Source organism: Saccoglossus kowalevskii, chromosome 20 (assembly GCF_978046115.1).
Source record: "Saccoglossus kowalevskii chromosome 20, keSacKowa6.1, whole genome shotgun sequence".
Taxonomy (NCBI): domain Eukaryota; kingdom Metazoa; phylum Hemichordata; class Enteropneusta; family Harrimaniidae; genus Saccoglossus; species Saccoglossus kowalevskii.
In genome coordinates, this window is record NC_140660.1 from 18,293,044 (window position 1) to 18,313,803 (window position 20,760).

The 20,760-nt window shown below is 35.0% G+C and overlaps 1 protein-coding gene across 5 annotated transcripts; it reads left to right on the forward strand.

The window, feature by feature from the left end:
• Window positions 1-859: 859 nt before the first annotated feature.
• Window positions 860-16,315, forward strand: LOC146730084 (WD repeat-containing protein 90-like). 5 transcript variants are annotated; one of them, XM_085494189.1, is made up of 14 exons: window positions 860-953; window positions 1,474-1,636; window positions 1,924-2,183; window positions 2,550-2,723; window positions 4,398-4,526; window positions 5,027-5,160; window positions 5,984-6,158; window positions 6,674-6,800; window positions 7,355-7,429; window positions 7,816-8,029; window positions 8,497-8,655; window positions 10,039-10,256; window positions 10,442-10,529; window positions 15,093-16,315. In XM_085494189.1, the coding sequence occupies exons 4-7, from the start codon at window positions 2,574-2,576 to the stop codon at window positions 6,000-6,002; spliced, it is 432 nt and encodes a 143-aa protein (XP_085350315.1). In that variant the 5' UTR covers window positions 860-953; window positions 1,474-1,636; window positions 1,924-2,183; window positions 2,550-2,573; the 3' UTR covers window positions 6,003-6,158; window positions 6,674-6,800; window positions 7,355-7,429; window positions 7,816-8,029; window positions 8,497-8,655; window positions 10,039-10,256; window positions 10,442-10,529; window positions 15,093-16,315. The 5 variants fall into 5 exon arrangements, with proteins under 5 accessions (XP_085350315.1, XP_085350314.1, XP_085350313.1 ...); XM_085494188.1 differs by lacking the exon at window positions 7,355-7,429 and adding an exon at window positions 9,333-9,470; XM_085494187.1 differs by lacking the exon at window positions 7,355-7,429 and having other exon boundaries at window positions 9,333-10,256.
• Window positions 16,316-20,760: the final 4,445 nt, after the last annotated feature.

A 20,760-nucleotide genomic window follows, 5' to 3' on the forward strand; every position in this document is an offset into this window, starting at 1 on the left:
TTTTGTTAAGTACAACAGCAAATATTCTGTTGGTGTCCAGAGAGGGAACAGCCAAAACTCCTCAACGGGGAAATGTGTTAACATTAGGTTTTGAGGGCTGCTGCGTCCAAAAAAATACACTAAATGAACCAAAAATCATGTGTTAGAGGCTATGACTATGCCTATGCAGAATTTGATTTGCCAGTACTCTTTTCATTTTTAATACCTTGGCTACTTGGATAGTGTTTAAAACGTGCACAGAATAGTTGTATACAGAAATTTTCATCTGGTGATTTTCACTGAATCATGAAATTCACAGAAATTTTTCTCTCACAAAATTAAAGTGGTTTACAGTATAAACTTAAGTTGTAGCATGTCATAATTTTGTGATATTGTACACGATATCTACATCCTACCTTATTAGGAAATACAAATTGCAAATATGGAGTGATTACGCAATATTCCCAAGATGGTTTGTGTGTTTTGAAAGGGAGCTCATAGTAAGTTCCACTACTTTTCATCCACCTCCCTTTCCATAGTGCTGGGCTTTATACACCAAGCAGTTGAATCAAGGAGATGAACAATAATAAGAGTTTTATGAGGATACCGCAAAGTATGCATTTGGAGTATCCATCAACTCATCATTTATCCATCTTTGATTTTTATAATTTTTCACATACTGGTTGTGTTGTTTGTGGAATTGTAAATCATGACACTAGATACTCAAAACATCACTAGTAGCACTATATTGAATGCTTAACACAGCGACTACTGTAACAAATTGAAGTGTCACATAACTTCCATAACCGATTTTAATCCCCAAATTTCTAAATGTGAATGTCTTCTTTTCAACAGTTAGTTGTAGTATGGAATACATCACATGTAAACAGAAGTGGTGAGGTGACTGTCATGGCAAAAGCCCATACATATGTTGACATTGTTAGAATAAAGATTGCCAACTTTGATGTTACACGGTAAGTCATTTACAGTGTGCTAGATCATTAATAGACCTTATTTGGAAATGGTTGCCAAGATCTCGTTGAGAGCGAGAGAACAATGAGACTTGAGAGCGACAAAGCCATGCAAATTGCCCCCCTCCTTCAAATATTGTTCCATTCTCTAACGTTGTCTAATCCACTGTTCCTGTGACCATGGAAACCATGGTATTAGAAACAGTAGACTAGATGGTGATAGAGAATGTAACAATATTGGGGGGGGGGGGCAATTTGCATGGCTTTGTCGCTCTCAACAAAATCTCAGCAGCTATTTATGAATAATGTCTATTGATGACTCTTACAGTAATAAACATATGCACCATTAATAGAGCAAATATGGTACATGTTTGAAAAAGCACATTTTATTTGTGTAACAGTATAGGAGGTCCACATAGTCATATTATTACAATGTATCCATTACAGCAATAAGTTGTGACTTAATTGTCATAATAGTCTTACTAAAATAAAATGCAGTGATGTTCTGGTATTTCTATTTCAGTAGGATGGTATCATGTGACCGTGATAATGTACACTTATGATGTATATGGAATGGTTCTCTGCGTTCTGCACCCATTAATCTGGGAGTGTCATACAGCCGACTTTGATGATGTATGTTTTGATGCATCCTTCCAACCAACTCAAGATCCAGCAGATAGAATCATGTAAGTTGTAATCTAATATTGCATCAATGTTTCAAATGTTCTGTGTTTATAGTTGTATGACTTCAATGCATCTAAGAAATGTCCGTGTGCTATCATCTATCATCTGTCTTAATTCACAAGTATTTGCATGTGGATTTGATAATGGGTGTGTCAAAGCTTTTAATGTTTCCACAACAAGTCTGCTAGCAGAGCACAGGTAAAGTATCATCACCATGCCTCAAAATGATAGTGTGTGAGATTTACCAAACTTACTAAAGCATGTCTGTATATCTTTTGTTAAATTTCAGACAGCATGGTGGTAAAGTCACTGGTCTTGTTTACTCACCAAATGGCAACTACTTGTATAGTTGTGGTTCTCTTGGATCTGTAGCACTACATGATGGAGAGAGTGGTTATCAGATGATGTCGTTGCTTGGCAACACTGTTTGTAAAAGGAGAAGGGTATGGACCTGATGCCATCACTGTGAGTAAAGATGGACAGCATATAGCATTTGTTGGACCCACTGAGTTTACTGTTAGCATTGTAGATGCAAGATCATTGGATGAGGTAGGCTGTCATAACTTTATATATTTTTTTTATTAAAAGTGGCACATTGCAGTGTGAACAAGTCTGGTCAATTACATGGTTTTGTTGATATGTTATTGTGTGGTTTAGTATTTTGGATACATCATTGTTAAGAAAGATTTACTGTAACTCTACCTCTATGAGTAATCTTTGAGAGTTACAATACTGAATTACTCCTTCCCATCTACCATGGCTGTATTAAAGCAGTCATACATTTCTACTCCCTGGGCGGCTCCTAGCTACCACCAGCATCAAGTGTTCAGTGTAGCTACACAGTAATGGCCATGGTACACTTGCTATTTGATAATCTACTCACCCCTTACTAACCATGCCATGTTTTGTACTCAGGTTGTACGTACGTGTTGATATCACATGTATAAACACAGGAATGAAATGTACAATGTGTTGGATACTGCTGTTAAAGTTTGTTATGCACCACATAAAACAAGACATTTACTGGTTGTGATGTCATCATCCAGGTTGCTCAAACTAGATTCCATAACTGGAAGACTCTTGAGTCAGGTACATTATATTAACCATTTTAGTGTTTTCACATTTTGTCAATTCTATGCTGTAATTAGTCCCCGTTTGGACAAAGTCTGAAAACGGGGACTTATAATTCGGTCTCCGTCCGTCCGTCCGTCTGTGCGTCCGTGTGTCCGTCCGGAGTCATATCTCAGAATCCCTTGGACCGATTCAGTTCATTCTTTGCATGTGCCTAGTACTTTATGTGGGACATATGCACATACAGTGGTTTAGCGATTCGATTCAAAATGGCCGACTGGCAGCCATCTTGTTTTTTGAAAATGTTGTATTTTGGACATGCTTTGTCAGTTTTCATTCAAACTTGGTACATAGATTATACATGTTAGGATACATGTCCATGACGATTTATTTCACAATTGGATCAAAGATGGCCGACTGGCAGCCATCTTGTTTTTTGAAAATGTCGTATTTTGGACATGCTTTGTAAGTTTTCATTCAAATTTAGTACATAGATCATACATGTTAGGATACATGTCCCCGACTGTTCGTGAGTTCCTGAGTCTGTCCGTCCGTCTGTCCGTACGTCCGTCCGTCCGTCCGTGCGTCAGTCTGTCCAGAGTCATATTTCAGAATCCTGTGGACCGATTCTGTTCATTCTTTGCATGTGCCTAGTACCTTATGTGGGACATATGCACATGCAGTGGTTTAGCGATTCGATTCAAAATGGCCAACTGGCAGCCATCTTGTTTTTTGAAAATGTTGTATTTTGGACATGCTTTGTCAGTTGTCATTCAAACTTGGTACAGAGATTATACATGCTAGGATACATGTCCATGATGATTTATTTCGCAATTGGATCAAAGATAGCCAACTGGCAGCCATCTTTTTTTTTGAAAATGTTGTATTTTGGACATGCTTTGTCAGTTTTCATTCAAACTTGGTACATAGATTATACATGTTAGGATGCATGTCCATGACAATTTGTTTCAAAATCTGGTCAAGGATGGCCGATTGACAGCCATCTGACTTTTTGGCCTTACTACAATATTTCCACAATTTATGTACCATTTTCATTCGTATTTGGCACATACATCATACATATCAGTGTGTTTCATAATCAGATCAAAGATGGCCAAATAATGGCTGTTTTTATTTTTGGCCATATTACTACTACACGGAACACGTGTTTTGATGTAAATAAACAATCTGTTGTATACGCCACTTGGAACTCAAGTTTCAAGGACACGCTCGCGACAACCCCTCCGCTTTAGTATGACGAGCACAAAGAGAACTTTCAAAAATTTAACGGGGACTGTGTCATTTTCAATGATTTGTTTAAATTTATTTTTGATTGATCCCTAAGTGATAATCTAAACACTGATTTCAGAAGATTTCATTACATCTTTATCTCAGATCAAAGTGTACTGTAAACTGCTAAAAATCTGTCACTATTTGATAATTTTATGGCGTTCATGACGACAATAAATTTTGTCAAAAGTCACTGACACTCTGTTGTCATAGAAACCCAAAGAAATTTTCACTGTTACAAAATTTCACATTTTTTTACTGACTCACAAATTAAAAGCAGTGTGCCATATACTTCCTGTATTTGGAGAGGATTTTTGAAATTGTAGTCAAAATAATTATTTTTATCTGAGATATTCACAGTTGTATGAATTATACATAATATTCATATTTTTTTTTATTTAGATATCTAACATACACCATACTGGCTGTAGATCTCTGGATGTGTCTCCCGATGGTAGGCATTTATCTACCACTGGTGATAAAGTAGTCAAAGTATGGGACTATCATATGAGACTGGATCTCAATTTCCAGGTAAAAGTTATACTGAACATTGACTATAAATTAATGTTCTGATTCAAGCATCATTTTTACCACATCTGGAGAGCTAATCACAATATTTACAGTCAATACGAAGCTACGTACAAGATTGTTTCTGATTGGCTACTCAACCCTAATACCTAACATTTAGACCAATCAAAAGACAGATTGTTTGTTGGCAGGTTTTGTTGACAAATCAAATTCTGCCTTGTATATGTGCCTCAACTCAACTACAATATTTAAGGTAGTAGAACATATCAATGACTTGTATATGGGAAATTCACATTCATCTCGATGCTTGTCTGCACAGCTTCAGTTTATTTGAATCACATGCAAAGTACTCTGATTTACTCTGCTTTAACATAGTATTTACCTTGCCATGTATTCAATGTTATAATATCTGCTTTGTCTACTTACTGTAAGCAGCTACTATGAGTTTACTCTCAATCAATAATGTCTACATAAAAAAAATGTTTGTCATTTTTATATAACAGGTGTTCATAAGCCATTCTGAGAATTTGAAGAAACTCTGCTTTACACCTGATAGCTTGGCATTGATCAGTGTTGGTAAAGCTGTATTTTTATGGGATTTCTATGGTACTGGTAGAGATGAAGTACTTCCTGTGGAGTAAGTATACCTTTGTCTTTTCAGTTGTTTTTCACTTTAATATTTGTTCTATGTGACAACATGAAATTTTAACACAGTGACTTCCCTGAAAGGATGAGAATATAGGGCTTATTGTCTCAACATATAACCTTGAAATATCTTAAAGAAAGTGTGCCACCACAGTTGAAATAGAGAAATGTCAGCCAACTTATCATCTTATTTCAATGAATCTTGGTGCATAAATACTCCAAGACAATGCGATGATCTAATTAGTTTTGGATTTTCATGTTGTTCATATCAAATAGCAGACAAATATTAGTTGCCAAGCTTATTGTTTGAATGACTAATCTTAAATTTTGAATTCATTTTTAATACGTCTCCAATACTTCTCAACACACAAGAGTTCTTTTTATGTTTTCTTTGATTTTAGTGTTATATTGGGAAAATATTTTTTTTTTATTTGTATTTTAATTGTGAGATATATTGCACCCTGCCCTCTATGGTGAAAATGAGAGCAATGAATTAAATTTTGAAATCAAGAATGTGTTTACTTAAAATATATTTTACTGTAAAAAGCCAATCTTAAATTTTGAATTAATTTTTAATATGTCTCCAATACAAGAGACACAACACAAGAGTTCTTTTTAAATTTTCTTTGATTTTAGTTTTATATCAGAAACATCAAATTTGTTTTACTGGCATTTAGATACATTATGCCCTCTATGGTGAAAATGAGAGCAATGAATTAAAACTTGCATTTTTAAATCATGAATGTATTTCTTTTTTCAAATATATTTTAGTACAACATTTCCAGACATTAAATTCACTGCTGTCTCTCCTAAAGTTTTTTATTTAGATACTAATTGCATGTACACACCAGTCTGCCATGTGTTTTGAAGAAAGAGCAGACTGTACTATGATGTATACTGCTGAATAAACAGTCGGCTCCTAGAATTGAACTTGCAACTTTCCTAACATCAAACATGCTAACCATTGCACCATCTCTTTAAAATATTGAGGTAAAATATTTATTTATTTATTTATTTATTTATTTATTTATTTATTTATTTACACAGTAATAGTGTAAAATGACTAATTTTCACTGGGTTTAAATTTCACTGATTTAGCATTTCAGGCATATTCAGCAGGTTTTAAATTCATGGTTTTATCATTAAGATAATGTGTTCTATGCTCAATTTGATATGTTCACTGGATTTTAATTTAGGGCATTTTGCAGTCAGCAAAATAAGCAAAATTAAAACCCAGTGAATAATTAACCCTTTTACAGTACATCAGTAAGGTCACTTAAAACTACACAACAATAATAAATTAAACAACAATGAAAAACAAAAAGATTACAGCAATGCAGCAAAATAGTATTTTCATACTGAAATCAATAAATAAAAATAGTTGTGTATTTTATTAGATTTCACTAAGTACTGTCATACAATGTACATGTATTGTATTAGAAGCTCCATTAGAAGTGCATGTAAGCCAACAGTTGCCTTTATTGTCTACTGTTTATTTTTTACAGATGACAGGCTGTACTACAAGAATATAGGATCTTAATTATTTGCTATTCGGACCGAAAAGATAATACCCACCCACACCAAAATTGACATACCCCTGTGATACTGTTCAATGGTGACTGGTCTCCACAGGTTAGTATATTGATTTGAATAATTCATATTTTTTCCTACATTCATATCTCAATAATATGTAGTTGATTACCCACAGTACAGTCCAAGTATAACTTAACATTTACTGTACTTGTTCAAGTATAAATCTCTGCTCAATATGTTACCGAATTTTACAAGTCATATATCTGATTATCAGCCCCCCCTAATTTACCCAATTTTACAACAAGACGTATACCTGATTATTAACCCCCCCCCCCCACACACACACACACACACACATACACACACACACACACACACACATGTTCACCAACTAGATCTCAGTCCTGCATCATCAAGCTATATTCAAACTTGGTACATTGGTTGAACATAATGTGACTTGATACACATCATTTTATTTTTTGGATCAGGTTCAAAATGGTCGACTGATGGCAATTTTGTTATCCAGAATGTAGTTTTGGATACTTATACATGTATCTGACATGCCTAGACTGATAAAGTTCAAACTACCACATACATCAGACATTCAACTTTTACACAGTCTATGACAGTTTTGTTCTGATGAACTTTTGTAGGAAATACTCAGATCTATATTGCTGTGACATCCGGTATATTCAATTTACACCCAAGATGGACATTCAAAAAACTAGGTACTCTTTGTTTTTCCTAAAAACTATACAATGATCAGGGATTTTTTTTAAATCTGAGCCATGAGCCCCCCCCCCCCCTTACCCTGGGGAGCAGATCCTCTGGCAACCATAAAATTCTGATTGACCAGGGTTCACATGTGGCCACAGTGTTCAACTGTGACCTGGCTGATAGTAATTTTGGCCCCAAGAAAGCCATAGAATGCTCCATTTTAACTTAGAACTATCAAAAACTCCACACCCTGGTAGGGAGAACCCTATCTCCTTAACTTGGTGGCTCCGCTGAATTGCAGCACTCTCTCTTGCAGTTTTTGTCTGGAAAAACCCCTGTTATAATGCAAGTTTATTTGAATAATTTATATGCTTGTCTACCTGTTTTACTGACACAGGGTAAAGCAGTTATCCAATCAAAGACATGAATTCATGTATCCGGTCACTCATCACATCCTTATATGGTAGCAATGAACTTTCACCTTTTCAACAACATGGTGCCATGCAAGTCATGCAAGCTGTCAGAGTGTCAGTATCAGAAAGATACATACCCACCCACACTGAAATTGACATACCCATGTGATAGTGTTCATCACTGACTGGTCTCCACAGGTTAGTATATTGATTTGGATTTGTCATGAATATTATTTTTTCTACATTCACATATCAAACATGACTTGTTATTATGACTACCGCCCTTTAATGAAGCCTTACATGATTATGGTACTCCATGATGAATCCTATTTCTGAGATGTAAAACTTTCTGTTCTAATTTCACATGCATTGTATACAGTACTGTGTGTACATCATCTGTGATTCATATCAAACATGATGTGTTACCATGACTACTGTACTTTAATGTACTCCTACAACATGATGGTTCTCCCATGATGCATCTCACTTAACATTTAGCTTCTGATAATTTCACAGATCCACCATCAACCTTTTTTAACCATTCATTTGAGACATCAAGTTCACTGTCACACAAATTTCATCATTTCTGAATGTCATTCCACTGCAATTCACCTGTGCACATGGTTGTTGAATAATTTATGTTCTTTTATTGCTTTGTTTCACAGACTTGATGTTTTCTCCATGTCAAGCATCTTGTAACCTGGTGGTACTTTGGTTGGAGACTGCAAATATTCATCTGAGGTGTCCCTTCTGTTCTTAGTCTCAGCAAATGTACACTTCCTGTTGTTTCACTACTGGGTCCAGCCACTGATCTGTTAAACCAGGTAAGTTCACACCTGTGGACACTTTGTCTATGGCCATACCCATATTCCAGGCGATAGATTCTTTCTGTTCCCACACAGTGTGCCCTCTAAGCTGATATGACGTACCACTGACACAAAACAATTTGCTGTGAAAATTGTACATTGATATCGTGATCTTGAAAAACATCTTACTATACTTATGGAATTTGTAATTTTGTAAAATGAAATTCACAATTTATAAATAAAATAAGTGTCAAAATGCAAGAAATCGAGGGACCACACCATTTTTATTTGTGCCTCAAGTCACTTATACAGTCACTTAATTTATTTTTTGAACACCGACCACCCCAGCAGTCAACAAGCTGATTTGAATTTGGCAATTCCATTTTGACTGAGGATCTCTACAAAATCTGGTCTCGTGGTCATTTTTTTTGCTGCCTGCCATGACTTACTTTATTTAGAGTTACCGGTACTATAATTTATGAAAACTGCTTTTAAATATCCTGTCTGTATGTACACAAAGTTGACAAATTTAATTTATTGATCTCTAGAGATCTGACCAAAATGATAAAATTCCATTATATTTAGTGTATAATTTTGGAAATAAAAATACAAGCAGTGACCAAAGTTGGTATATTCTATACAGAATAATATAACACTCTTTTATTTTATTTATTAAAACATCCATTCCTGTTTAGAATTTCAGGTACAAGGACACTTTGCCATATGGTGCATCTCTTTTACAGGGAATGTGAAATGTTTACTGCTACCAATATATTTGAATTGTTCACAGAAATGATGTCGTAATGTTGATCTATCACACACAGGAGTGATGAGTAAATTATTCAACCTTTTTATTTCTCTTAAGATCTCATATCACTAATCAGCCAATCATAGCCGTCAATTTTAAATGGCTTGCATGAACCAAAGAATTTTTTTGATTTTGGGGGTGTCTATCACCTCGGTCAAAGGTGAGACGAACATATGATCTTGTTTTTACTACTCAGCAGCTGTGTACCTCTGGGTTTATTCCATGTGTATTTGTGTGTTTTTAATCTTGGTGTTTTTACCAGTGTTTTCTCTAGGTGTAGTCCCACTACAGTAGGTGTGTCTCGTTTACCTCAGTTTTGTCAAAGTTTGAGCTGGCCAACATGTGTGTTTATTTCATGTGGTTGATAACTGACATGTTAATTCACCATCACTTTTGCACATTCTTACATTTTTTTGATTTTCATTTAAAAAATATATAATATTCAGAGCCAAGCCTCCTTGATAGGAATACTGGGGAACACTGCGCCAATGTTACTTTGGGAGTCAACGTACAACTCACATTGATAGAAAATCTTTATTCATGAGTTTTATGAGTAACACTATCATTATTGTATTTTGATTTATTTGTTGTAGAATATCAAGTACACTCTGTGCATATCCTAGTGACCCAAACTGACATATGATGTGAAAGTGAAAGCGGCAAATAGATATTGCAGCATTTAGTTGTCATAGCAACCAGATCTGACTACAGAATACTGGTACATTCCAAAGAAGTAGACGTGTTAACTATCACCAAACCTCACAACAGTGAATGTGCTGTGCAGATGATCCCAATCATAATGTGTTCAAAAGTAAGTTACCGTAGTAGTATATTTCATATTATTTCCCAATCATGTAATTTTATTTTATAAAATATTAAAACACTTATTATTTGTCTGTCATGTGTAGACCAATTTATTATTGTATGCAACATTTCTGTGAAATAGTGTGTGGGCGCTGTTCATTATTTGTTAAAGCTCTCATTTCTTTACACCAGGTTGTACACACAAGATATATTGACTGCCAGACAGTAACAAGTACCAGATCAATATCCATACAAGCATGACCAAAAACAAATAATAAAGGTATGGTTCTAAATAATACAAGTGTTCCAAAAAAAAATGTTTGTATTTTTGTTAAAATACATACATTATATTTAATTTGTTTGTGTGTATTTTAAATAACATTTTGTTGTTTTCAGTATTTTATGTTGGTTACCAAACATGTTTTAAACAAACACTTAGCCCAGCACTCCTGGCTTTCATCAATCAAAACAAAACATGTCATTCTAAATCACACTGTAAGGTATATGATAAAACCTTTATGGACTGTATACGCAAGCTTGGACGCTTCCGTCACATGACCTCAAGCCACAAAAGCCGTATCTAGTCCATAAACAAAATTATCTAATAAGACAATTCATTGTACCATGGTACAAGTAATACCATCACCAATTCATTCAGTGTACCATGGTACAAGTTATATCACCAATTCATTCAGTGTACCATGGTACAAGTAATACCATCACCAATTCATTCAGTGTACCATGGTACAAGTAATACCATCACCAATTCATTCAGTGTACCATGGTACAAGTAATACCATCACCAATTCATTCAGTGTACCATGGTACAAGTAATACCATCACCAATTCATTCAGTGTACCATGGTACAAGTAATACTATCATGAATTCATTCAATGTACTATGGTACAAGTAATGCCATCACCAATTCATTCAGTGTACCATGGTACAAGTAATACCATCACCAATTCATTCAGTGTACCATGGTACAAGTAATACCATCACCAATTCATTCAGTGTACCATGGTACAAGTAATACCATCACCAATTCATTCAGTGTACCATGGTACAAGTAATACCATCACCAATTCATTCAGTGTACCATGGTACAAGTAATACCATCACCAATTCATTCAGTGTACCATGGTACAAGTAATACCATCACCAATTCATTCAGTGTACCATGGTACAAGTAATACCATCACCAATTCATTCAGTGTACCATGGTACAAGTAATATCATCACCAATTCATTCAGAGTACCATGGTACAAGTAATACCATCACCAATTCATTCAGTGCACCATGGTACAAGTGATACCATCACCAATTCATTCAGTGTACCATGGTACAAGTAATACCATCACCAATTCATTCAGTGTACCATGGTACAAGTAATACCATCACCAATTCATTCAGTGTACCATGGTACAAGTAATACTATCATGAATTCATTCAATGTACTATGGTACAAGTAATGCCATCACCAATTCATTCAGTGTACCATGGTACAAGTAATACCATCACCAATTCATTCAGTGTACCATGGTACAAGTAATACCATCACCAATTCATTCAGTGTACCATGGTACAAGTAATACCATCACCAATTCATTCAGTGTACCATGGTACAAGTAATACCATCACCAATTCATTCAGTGTACCATGGTACAAGTAATACCATCACCAATTCATTCAGTGTACCATGGTACAAGTAATACCATCACCAATTCATTCAGTGTACCATGGTACAAGTAATACCATCACCAATTCATTCAGTGTACCATGGTACAAGTAATACCATCACCAATTCATTCAGAGAACCATGGTACAAGTAATACCATCACCAATTCATTCATTGTACCATGGTACAAGTAATACCATCACCAATTCATTCAGTGTACCATGGTACAAGTTATATCACCAATTCATTCAGTGTACCATGGTACAAGTAATACCATCACCAATTCATTCAGTGTACCATGGTACAAGTAATACCATCACCAATTCATTCAGTGTACCATGGTACAAGTAATACCATCACCAATTCATTCAGTGTACCATGGTACAAGTAATACCATCACCAATTCATTCAGTGTACCATGGTACAAGTAATACTATCATGAATTCATTCAATGTACTATGGTACAAGTAATGCCATCACCAATTCATTCAGTGTACCATGGTACAAGTAATACCATCACCAATTCATTCAGTGTACCATGGTACAAGTAATACCATCACCAATTCATTCAGTGTACCATGGTACAAGTAATACCATCACCAATTCATTCAGTGTACCATGGTACAAGTAATACCATCACCAATTCATTCAGTGTACCATGGTACAAGTAATACCATCACCAATTCATTCAGTGTACCATGGTACAAGTAATACCATCACCAATTCATTCAGTGTACCATGGTACAAGTAATACCATCACCAATTCATTCAGTGTACCATGGTACAAGTAATATCATCACCAATTCATTCAGAGTACCATGGTACAAGTAATACCATCACCAATTCATTCAGTGCACCATGGTACAAGTGATACCATCACCAATTCATTCAGTGTACCATGGTACAAGTAATACCATCACCAATTCATTCAGTGTACCATGGTACAAGTAATACCATCACCAATTCATTCAGTGTACCATGGTACAAGTAATACTATCATGAATTCATTCAATGTACTATGGTACAAGTAATGCCATCACCAATTCATTCAGTGTACCATGGTACAAGTAATACCATCACCAATTCATTCAGTGTACCATGGTACAAGTAATACCATCACCAATTCATTCAGTGTACCATGGTACAAATAATACCATCACCAATTCATTCAGTGTACCATGGTACAAATAATACCGTCACCAATTCATTCAATGTACCATGGTACAAGTAATACCATCACCAATTCATTCAGTGTACCATGGTACAAGTAATACCATCACCAATTCATTCAGTGTACCATGGTACAAGTAATACTATCATGAATTCATTCAATGTACCATGGTACAAGTAATACCATCACCAATTCATTCAGTGTACCATGGTACAAGTAATACCATCACCAATTCATTCAGTGTACCATGGTACAAATAATATCATCACCAATTCATTCAATGTACCATGGTACAAGTAATACCATCACCAATTCATTCAGTGTACCATGGTACAAGTAATACCATTACCAATTCATTCAGTGTACCATGGTACAAGTAATACCATCACCAATTCATTCAGTGTACCATGGTACAAATAATACCATCACCAATTCATTCAATGTACCATGGTACAAGTAATACCATCACCAATTCATTCAATGTACCATGGTACAAGTATTACCATCACCAATTCATTCAGTGTACCATGGTACAAGTAATACCATTACCAATTCATTCAGTGTACCATGGTACAAGTAATACCATCACCAAATCATTCAGTGTACCATGGTACAAGTAATACCATCACCAATTCATTCAGTGTACCATGGTACAAGTATAATACCATCACCAATTCATTCAGTGTACCATGGTATAAGTAATACCATCACCAATTCATTCAGTGTACCATGGTACAAGTAATACCATCACCAATTCATTCAGTGTACCATGGTACAAGTAATACTATCACCAATTCATTCAGTGTACCATGGTACAAGTAATACCATCACCAATTCATTCAGTGTACCATGGTACAAGTAATACTATAACCAATTCATTCAGTGTACTATGGTACAAGTTATACCATCACCATTTCATTCAGTGTACCATGGTACAAGTAATACCATCACCAATTCATTCAGTGTACCATGGTACAAGTAATACCATCACCAATTCATTCAGTGTACCATGGTACAAATAATACCATCACCAATTCATTCAGTGTACCATGGTACAAGTAATACCATTACCAATTCATTCAGTGTACCATGGTACAAGTAATACCATTACCAATTCATTCAGTGTACCATGGTACAAGTAATACCATTACCAATTCATTCAGTGTACCATGGTACAAGTAATACCATCACCAATTCATTCAGTGTACCATGGTACAAGTAATACCATCACCAATTCATTCAGTGTACCATGGTACAAGTTATACCATCACCAATTCAGACATTAACCTCCACAACTCTGATAAATCTGATAAATGAAATCAGTCCAGACATGCATGTCAGTTGATGACATGTTCAAATGTTGATTTTTGGTGTTTATTGGGACAAAATAGACGCCGGTTTGTCAAAGATCAACCATCGAAAAACAAACTGAGGTGCATATGTGTTTCATTATGGCTTTTCTTTGTGCCAACTTTGAACTAAATCGGTTCAGGCATGTCTGAGAAATGACAACAGACGGTTGCATGCACAGATGGACTGACTGACAGAAATCCAAAACATAAGCACCCCTCATTTCTAACTTTGTCTGACGAAAATTAATAAAGCATTTGTAAATGAACACAAATACAAAATGGCCAATGCATGTGAAAAAGGCCCAGAAAAATGATATTCATGTTCATAAAAAAAATAGTGACTTGCACGTTTAAAACTGTTTAATAGTATGTCACAAGTTTCTGATTTTTAATTTTTCCCAAAATTTTAAACAAAAAAATGAAAGAAAAATTCAGTTTTCATGTCAATTTCAGAATGAAAATTTGCTCACACACATTGATTTTGAAAAAATAAATTTCCCAACATTTTTTTTCCGGCCTAAGGGATTGACTCTTAAAAGTCTTGAAGTGGACTTTGAAAACAATATCTACACAGAAAACATTTTGAAAAAAAAACTATTAAACCCAATGCTAAACATAGTATTGTTTTCTATTTCAACAGTGTATGTGGAGATGGATTAATGTATGAGAGGACAGATTACCCTGCCACATCTCAGCACAGGACATGAACCACTGAACAGCCAGTTTAACCATCCAGAAAAAGATGATGCTGTTCAGCAACACATCACAAGATTTTCAAAATAAAATTATAACAGACATTGTTGGCAAGTGTAAAAATGATTGAATCAAATTATTAAATGTAAATACTTGTATTAGAAAATGTAAATAATTTTGTGTTCATGTGAGATGAGTTTCTTTCATCATACACCTTTATGAATGGAGTTGTGGCAACTTGAATCCTCTGTAAATTTCACATTGAAAAGTTTTTTTTAACAGAGTAGGCTGGTAATATATCTTGTACATCTTTTCCCCAAGTTATGATTTTGTATTTTAAATGGTGTCACAAATGTTGGCAACAATACCCCAGAAAGTACCAGGATGTGTGACCTTATGGGGGTCAAGTTTAAGGCTTCTTCTCATTTTCAGGGTTACCTTCAATTCTTTGTGTGTTGTAGTGGTTCTGGTTCATTTTGTGCTACCGGGTGATTCAAAATAGAGACAGAAAGGAAACCCATTACATACAGGGTGGTTAATTTGAGACATTGATACTCAAAGCAGCCCCAGAGGCTCTTGATAATTCCGGTTAAAGAAACCATCGAAAATAACCGTGTCTCAATTTGTGCATATGAAAATGGGGGTGGGGAAATGGGGTAAGGGATGAGCATGGCAGTAAGTAATTTTTTGTTTGCCCCAGGGCATTTTTCTTGTCCCCACATATCCTGAGGTGGGAAGGGGGGGTTACATTGACTCGTCTGTTGCTACAAAGAAAAATAGTTTACACAGTTAAAACTCCAATGTCTTTCATCACAGAGTACTGATACTAAAACAGTGAAATGGTACATGTAATTGTTGATAAAAAAAACAACTGGTGAGTTATTTGGTGCATTCTGTGTCTGTACAGTAGGGTATGTATCCCATATAATACTAGCATAATGATAATACAGTCAGTGCAACAATTTGTCATGAGTTATGTTAATATACTTAGTATTTTGAAAGTGAAAGTTTTTATTTAGAAAAATATTGTTATTGCCATAATGAGAGTTGATGACAAACTTGTGCTACTTTTTTTTTACCAAATGTAGTTTTATATATTGTCAATTTGTGTTTGTTACCACCATTAAATACTGAATAAATAATAGTATAATTATGTTCAGAATGTTTTAATCAGTCATATCAAATCTGCTTTGTATAATATTGAATAGTTGAATTTTGTTGTGTATGAAATTACTGTTCTATTACTATGCAGTCTTCTTACCAGCAATTTTTGACAGCATATTGACTCACTTTGCATAACAATATAACCTAATTTACATAAGTCAATATTTTTGGGAAAAAATAGCCTTCATTAGCATAAACATAAATTATATTCCATTGGGCTAAAAATATGGTGTGAAATTTATTTACCAGAAAGTCTCCTGTTTAGTTTTGTTGTAGATCTCTCTCATTTTTTTTTCAATTCGTGATGATATTTTCAATTCTCTAATTTTGAATATGTTTGGGTAAAATGTGATATTTTTTACTTCTTTTGATTGCTTTGATATTATACATAAAGGTACTACAGGTGGACCTCTCTCAAATTTGTTCATTTTGTGATATCTTTAACAGTGAAGCTACTAGTATCTCAGCTGAGAGGCTACATGTTTTATTATTTTTAAACAAATTACATCAGAGAAAAACAAAAATGAAATGTTTCAACACAAACATGGAGAAGAAGCTTTACAGTAATTTTGATAGAATATTCCAGTATAGTTTGAAGCTTATGACTTTTACATCGTATATTTTGGCTTTATACAGATTGATTTGTTTGTGAAAAGTTAAATATTTACAAAACATGTGAAACTGGGACTTCTTTAAATTTATTTAGAAATATAAACTTCTTTTTGCTAATAAATTGAGGAATATTTTCATATTTAATATTGCTTTCTTTAGACAAAATACAATTTCAATATTACATTTTGTGTAAAAGACTGTTTTTAATTCTCCACAGAAATTCAAAACATCCTTACACTTGTATAAATAAATGCAAAATGCTTTCAACAAAATCCATACACAAAGTATATCAGTATTGACTATTTTGTGTAATTTTAAGAATTTAGTTGTACTAATAGAAGTTTAAGTATTCAAAATTGAAAGTTTCCAAGGAAGGCATCATCAGTGACCACAAAGTAGAAAAAAGATGTTTAAAAGAGGTTTCTGTGCCATTTTGGAAAATGAAAGTATTGTGACATACCGGTCATCCGAGTCATTGTGAGACTTCCTCATATATGCACAGTGTTGAGGTGTGGAGTATAGGTATACAGAGTCGGACAACAAGTCAGTTATTTGGAGTTGAAAGGATGACTACTTTATTACGAGATCTAAACACTACTGACTCATGTCAGCCTTGACTCACACATGTGTCAAGTTCACATTCTGGCGGGAAATCTCAAGTTACATTAACGTGATTGGCTATAAACTATAGTGACGTAATGCAAGATAAAAGAATATGGTACGGTATCCCCAAATATGCTAAACTCAGAAATCTGTTCCTAACAGTGGGACTGTGCCCTATCCAGGTATGAAGGTGTCAATCAGCTGTATTAGTGGGACAATGCTATACAGTCACAGTGATTTGGTTGAGATTTCAATGTTTTTTAATTATTATATGTGGTGTGAAAATATTGTTTTTTTCTCGATTCAGTATTCGGCCTAAAAAATTACCTGTGTTGTCCATTTCGATCTAGGGTATCGGTGTTGTCCATTTTAACGTAAAAAATACCGGCGATGTAGATTTCAACGTAAAAAAATACCGGTGTTGTCGATATCAATCTAGGGTATGGCGTTGTCGATTTCAACATAATATCGGGGTTGTTGTTGAACGTAAAAAAGACCGGTGTTTTCGATTTCAATCTAGGGTATGGCGTTGTCGATTTCATCATAATATCGGGGTTGTTGTTGAACGTAAAAAAGACCGGTGTTTTCGATTTCAATCTAGGGTGGTGTTATCAATTTTAATGTAAAAAGTGGTGATAACGATTACGATCTTGTGGATCATTTCCATACATTTTCCTTACTGAACGTAACCACCTCACACTCCCATTGTTTTCCCGTTACAAGTAATCGACGGTCTATTTATTACGTAATCAAATACATTAGTGACCATGTAACTATCTTCACCGTTACCAAACTCATCAATACTCACAACTATTATCTACCTATTCAAATACTTTCGACTGTATTTAAGTCTGTTTATTGAGATGAACCATGGAATCTCTTTTTACCTCCATGGATGAACTGACTTTTCTCCTGAAATAAGATAATAAGATAACCAGAGTTTTAAGTTTAAAATGTCTAGTGAAGTTCGAAGCAGATATAAACTTTGGTGGCGAAAATGTTGTCTCTAAACTATAAGGTGAAGAAAAAATGACGTAATGAATACACGTATGTATTATGAGTACGTAACTACGATTATATATAGTCTGTTACTCGGTTGCGTGAGTTAATTTCGGATGAGTTGTATTTGGTTCGGGCTAACCTTAAATTGTCAGGGTTTCTGTTCTCCTTGTAAAAATATTAAAAAAACGGCAAATATTTCATGTTGAAAATTCAAAGTGTTAAAATTGCTTGGCTGGTTGAATTAATGTATACAATTTTGGGCAATTTGTCCAAAAAAGTCTGCGTATTGTGTAATAGTTTTCCAATGTTTATATTAATATTATACTTTAAAGAATAAACAAGAACAATTTGTACTTTAATTTTGTACTTGGTCCATTACAGTTTTCACAACGGACGCATAAGTGTAGCGTAAGTATCTTTCCCATGTATGACTGAATGGCGTAACAAAATATATTTGGTGAATAGAACAACCCGTTTTGAAGTTGGCAAGATAGTTTTATTGTATTCTGATATTAAATAGATTACTAAATCCACAAAAAAAAATTTTGCGTTTTTTGATTTCAATATTATTGACGACACCCGCATGCTCACTGGCACTAACAATCTGTAATTTAATTATAGGCATGCATATTTTCGGTCAAAATGTCAACAGTTTAATTACCCGCTACGAGCATTGGTACAGTAGATTGTAGTTCGTTTCTAGACTGGGGATAGAGCAGTGGCTACGGCACCGGAGGACGGAGGCGGCCACCCCCCCCCCCCCAATGCACGAGCACTTACGCCTACGGGGCACATGGGGTGGTAATCAGACCCCCCCCCCATGCAAAATGTTGTGCCACCGCCTCTGTTAAGAGTACATGTAAGCAGTAAGCTTATCTTCAATGCAGATCAAAAAATACACTACTTTGGTAGCTTATCTCATTTTATCTTCTCTTCAGCTCTTCTGTCACCAGGGGTGGGGATCGTTTGGTGAAAGTATATCACTACAAAAAGGGATGTGCAGGGAAAGAAATACACATGGGACTAACACCAATAAATAATAATAATACAGTATATACGGTTGTTCTTACTTTATTAAATTGGTGGCGCCTCGTTTTCGCCAGCAGACTGGAACAAATTGAAAACCCATTGTTTAAACTCAAAAATAGAAATAGGTTTCTATATCGGTAATATTTTTCCGATTTGGTATACTTGTTCAACCCCCGGTTTCTGATAGCGGACCCCTAAGGAGATCAAAAAGAAAGCGAACTGTTGTTTCTCATTTAACAACCTAAATAACCTGAACCATGTTGTAATAATATGCTTTTATGTAAGTGACAGAGGTGTTTCTATGCTCAAAATACATATTTTAATAAATCAATATACAATGCAACTGTTGGCTTACATGTGCTTATATTGGATATACTCTATATAGTCAGGTGAGTATTTGAACAATGTATAGAGGAATTTTTTTCTGTGTTCAGAAAAACTGTCACAATGAAAAAAGTAACGTTTTTCATCACCCACATCCTTAGAGTCACATGAGAGGAGAGGAGTGTGAGTGAATCAAAATCATGTTTATTTCAATGACAACGCATTATATAAATATAGAATGTAGTTGTACAAGAAATGTTATCGAGTATAGTTTTACGTTGAACCAGGTCAGACGTTTCAGTGAGCGTAGAATATGTTCGTAGAATACAGATCATATACTAGTAACAAATTCACAGTTCATCCACGGAACAAGTAAATCCAAAAAGGCAACAAGCGACTAAGTTGTCAACCAAACTGTAGTCAGAGAGAGTTATACAATTACGTACATTATTCTTGTCCGGTTCGCTTTGTTATATTTAGATCTTTCAATACATACCATATACCGTATAGAGAAGATTTAGGATCTGTGCACATATGGCCTGACATGTAGGCGTGAGTAGCGCCCTCGCCGGCAGAACTGCGTCACGCGACCTTGTCAGGCTAATGCACATACTGATTCATTGTAATTATACGTTAACTTAAAACTGCTTTATTCTACACATTAGAATTCTACACAATTAGAACAAAACATTAATAATCATGACACAACTGTGATTAAACCAAGCCCCCCCCCCCACTCCCTATGCTTGTTCCCTCATTTTTTTTGACCCCCCTATCTAGGAAAAAGAAGAAAATTTAACCCCCCCCTTTCACGGGCTTTTCCGATGAATTTCACCCCCTATCTAGGGAACTTTTCAGTCTAGAACTCCTTTTCAACCCCC